The sequence below is a fragment of the Postia placenta genome, assembly GCF_002117355.1.
Source record: "Postia placenta MAD-698-R-SB12 unplaced genomic scaffold POSPLAscaffold_9, whole genome shotgun sequence".
Classification (NCBI taxonomy): Eukaryota; Fungi; Basidiomycota; class Agaricomycetes; order Polyporales; family Adustoporiaceae; genus Rhodonia; species Rhodonia placenta.
The window spans coordinates 365,229-368,149 of NW_020169840.1; the positions used below are offsets into that span (position 1 = coordinate 365,229).

At 54.7% G+C, this 2,921-nt stretch overlaps 1 protein-coding gene across 1 annotated transcript in view; it reads left to right on the forward strand.

Moving 5' to 3' along the window:
* Nucleotides 1–2,304: 2,304 nt before the first annotated feature.
* Nucleotides 2,305–2,921, forward strand: part of POSPLADRAFT_1146473 (hypothetical protein) — a gene marked incomplete at both ends in the record, with an annotated part of 6,861 nt that continues 6,244 nt past the window's right edge. The window contains 4 exons of the mRNA XM_024485939.1: nt 2,305–2,349; nt 2,383–2,595; nt 2,654–2,689; nt 2,745–2,918. Coding sequence (XP_024337649.1) covers nt 2,305–2,349; nt 2,383–2,595; nt 2,654–2,689; nt 2,745–2,918 — 468 coding nt within the window. The remainder of the gene's footprint in view (nt 2,350–2,382; nt 2,596–2,653; nt 2,690–2,744; nt 2,919–2,921) is intronic.

Below are 2,921 nucleotides of genomic sequence, written 5' to 3' on the forward strand. Positions count from 1 at the left end.
GATGTTCTCTATTGTCTCAGTATGTAGCTGAAAGTCGTTCCCGGAGCGTAGGACCCCTAGAGAGTGGTTAAGGGACAGTCGATGCCAGCAACCATCCGAAGAGGGCAGCAATACTTTAAAGTAACACGCGCCCATTACGCGAACGCGTTATTTTGGCTTGTTTGCATTGCTCAATTAGCGCCGGTTATCGATCCACCAAATTCCCCGGGTTTAGACTCCATACGGCGTAGGTACATGCAGAGTGAGATCGAGCCGTCAGCGGCGCCTAATAGTGGGCAGCAAGAGCCAGAGCGCGCTCCTCCCACAAGATGAGTAGATTCTCCGCGCGAGTTTCCACGTCGCACCACTCAGTGAAATCTGCGAAGTCCGCGCTCAGGGACGACGTGAATGCCGGCGCCTTACGGCGTGTCCGGTGGAACTGCTGCCACCGAAACACGCGCTCTACAGTGTGAGCTAAGAGACGGGCATTCGCCCGTGAATGCGGCTGGCCGCGCTCGCAGTCGGCGAGGGCCTCGGCCAGGATCTCAGACCACCCAAAGGTAGAGACCATCGGGTTCAAGCGCAGGAACTCGAGGACATCATCCGCAGACCAGCCGCACTGGTCGCGGAGCTGACGCGAGCTGTGATCATGGGGAGCAGCCCGTTGGGATGCAGCGGGTGCCTTCGTCCGTATTAATACGGGCAACGAAACAATATATGATCGCGAGTCTCGAGCCCGCCCCCGCATGGACAGTCGTGGGGGCCCGGGATGTTGAACTGCGCGCGATACGCTCCGCACGGGAAATGGTTGGTCAAGAAGCGCGCCGCGCGCGCCGTGTCGTGGTTAGACATGCCGGCGTGGCGCAACAGCCATGTCGAGTTAGCAGTGGCCCCGTGGAGAGGGGGATCATTGGCCACCCAGAGGTGCCGGCCACGGTAAGCAGTGTTGTTCGCATCGAGCGCGACACGATCCCACTTCGATTTCATGCGAGCCCGGACACGGGCCAGGGCCATGGAATAGGACACGAAGTCTGGCTGGATGCCATCCAATGCAGCCTTCGCGAGTTCATCAACAAACTCGTTGGGCTCAATGTTCTTGTGAGCAGGGACCCACAACAGAAGCACCCAGCGGCGCGGATTCCCCGCCAGGAAAGCGCGCAGCGCCGAGCAAGCAGAGATCGCGGCCAGTTGGGATGGGCCAACCTGCGGGCGAACCAGCTGACGCAGGGCGGATCTCGAAGTAGTTGCATAGCATCATTTAAACATCAAGGAAAACAGCAACCTCCACTGCCAGATTTCTAGAACACCCATACAAAACTTGTGTCCGTCCATAATTTGACCGGTAGAGGGAGTGCAAACAAGCCGGCTTGTAAGTTTGCGGGGAAAGCGGTAATTCCACCTGCCACCGAATTGGTTATTCTGGCTCACAAACGACGAACACCCCTCGAACTCACACGCAATACAGCATTGGACGAGTTATTCTACAAGTCTAAATTTTGTTCTGGGTCCCTCTATTCGCCCTACTATTGAGCAGACATGTTTTGGTCTTTCCCAGATTTACCGCTGATAGCCGTTGATTTACAAGCCCCTGCCGTGTCCCAATGGTTGAGCCACGCTCAGCGGCCGAATGGGGTTATTCACAATAACTTACATACGACGTGGACAAGCTGGAGGGCATTCGCTTCTGAGCCGAGCTGAAGGCCCTTCAAGACTTGCTGGCTCAATGTCTGCCGCCCGCCTCAGCGGGCATCCGGTTATCTTGATGCGATGAAGGTACGCATACTAGCTACAAGAGAATCATGTAATACTGACAATGCCAGTACCACATTCAGGTATATGCCAAGTTGTACTGAAGTCATGTTGAAGAATTGTGACTCGACGTGAAGCGTACAGTACATACACATTGGTGGTCAAAGTGGATCGGTCAAGCAGCAAGCAGGGAGTCGACCAGTGTTACTTGAATTAATCTCCCTGATGGACAGCACCATGGCTATAAATCCTCAGCGCCACATTTTGTCTATGCCCCAATTTGGCGGTCTCGGGTCTCCTGAACACATGCCAACCATGCTAGTGGAGCGAAGGCGTGAGCCGTGGTGGCACCGACAGTCCTGGAGGCTATCTAGGCGTTTTAGAACACCTGCGATAGTGGCCACCTTTCTCAAAGCTGCATGTACCACCAAAAAGGCTACAGCTATCTGGCGCGCTCGTCGGGGTATAAAGATGCTGCTGTGCAGCAGCATAAGCCCAACGTCTCCAGCTCAATCAGACCTCGGTACTGACAAGTTGGTCGCGCCATATCCACACCTTCGCAATCTCCATCTCGATATGTACCTAGCAACTCTTTGCGTCCTGGCGTTGCTGAGGGCGGGTGTAGGTTATGCTCAGGATACCAATGTGACATAGACGTACCAGCAGATTGCCAATGCCATTTCCTCCGCGTCGTCCGTTTATTATCCCCGTATGTGTTTCTCGCCTGCCCAAGCTTCGCATGATGGTGACAGCCGCCTTATAGCGAGCCTCTCATACAAATCGGACATATATCACTATGCTACCTCAAGCACCGAGAATGCCACTTGCTCCGTGGAACCAGGCACCGCCGAGAACGTTGGCATAATAGTGCGCTTTTCACATTTTCGCTGAGAGAAAACACGACCGAGCACTTCCTTGCATGCAGCTTCAAATCCTAGGCGCGAACCAGGCGCCATTTGCGGTGCGCTACGATCATCAGATCCATATAGACCCTGGATTGACGCAGATGAGCACAGGTCAAAGGCGGTGGGCATGCGATGAACCCTGGATATTCGTCCACGACGGGCGTGCAGATTTCCATGACCAGATTCCACAGCGTCGTTAACGATGCGTCTACGAGCACAGCCGCAATCGGCGCTGGTCTTACCTGGGATAAAGTGTACTCAGCGCTCGAACAGTATGACGTGAATGTC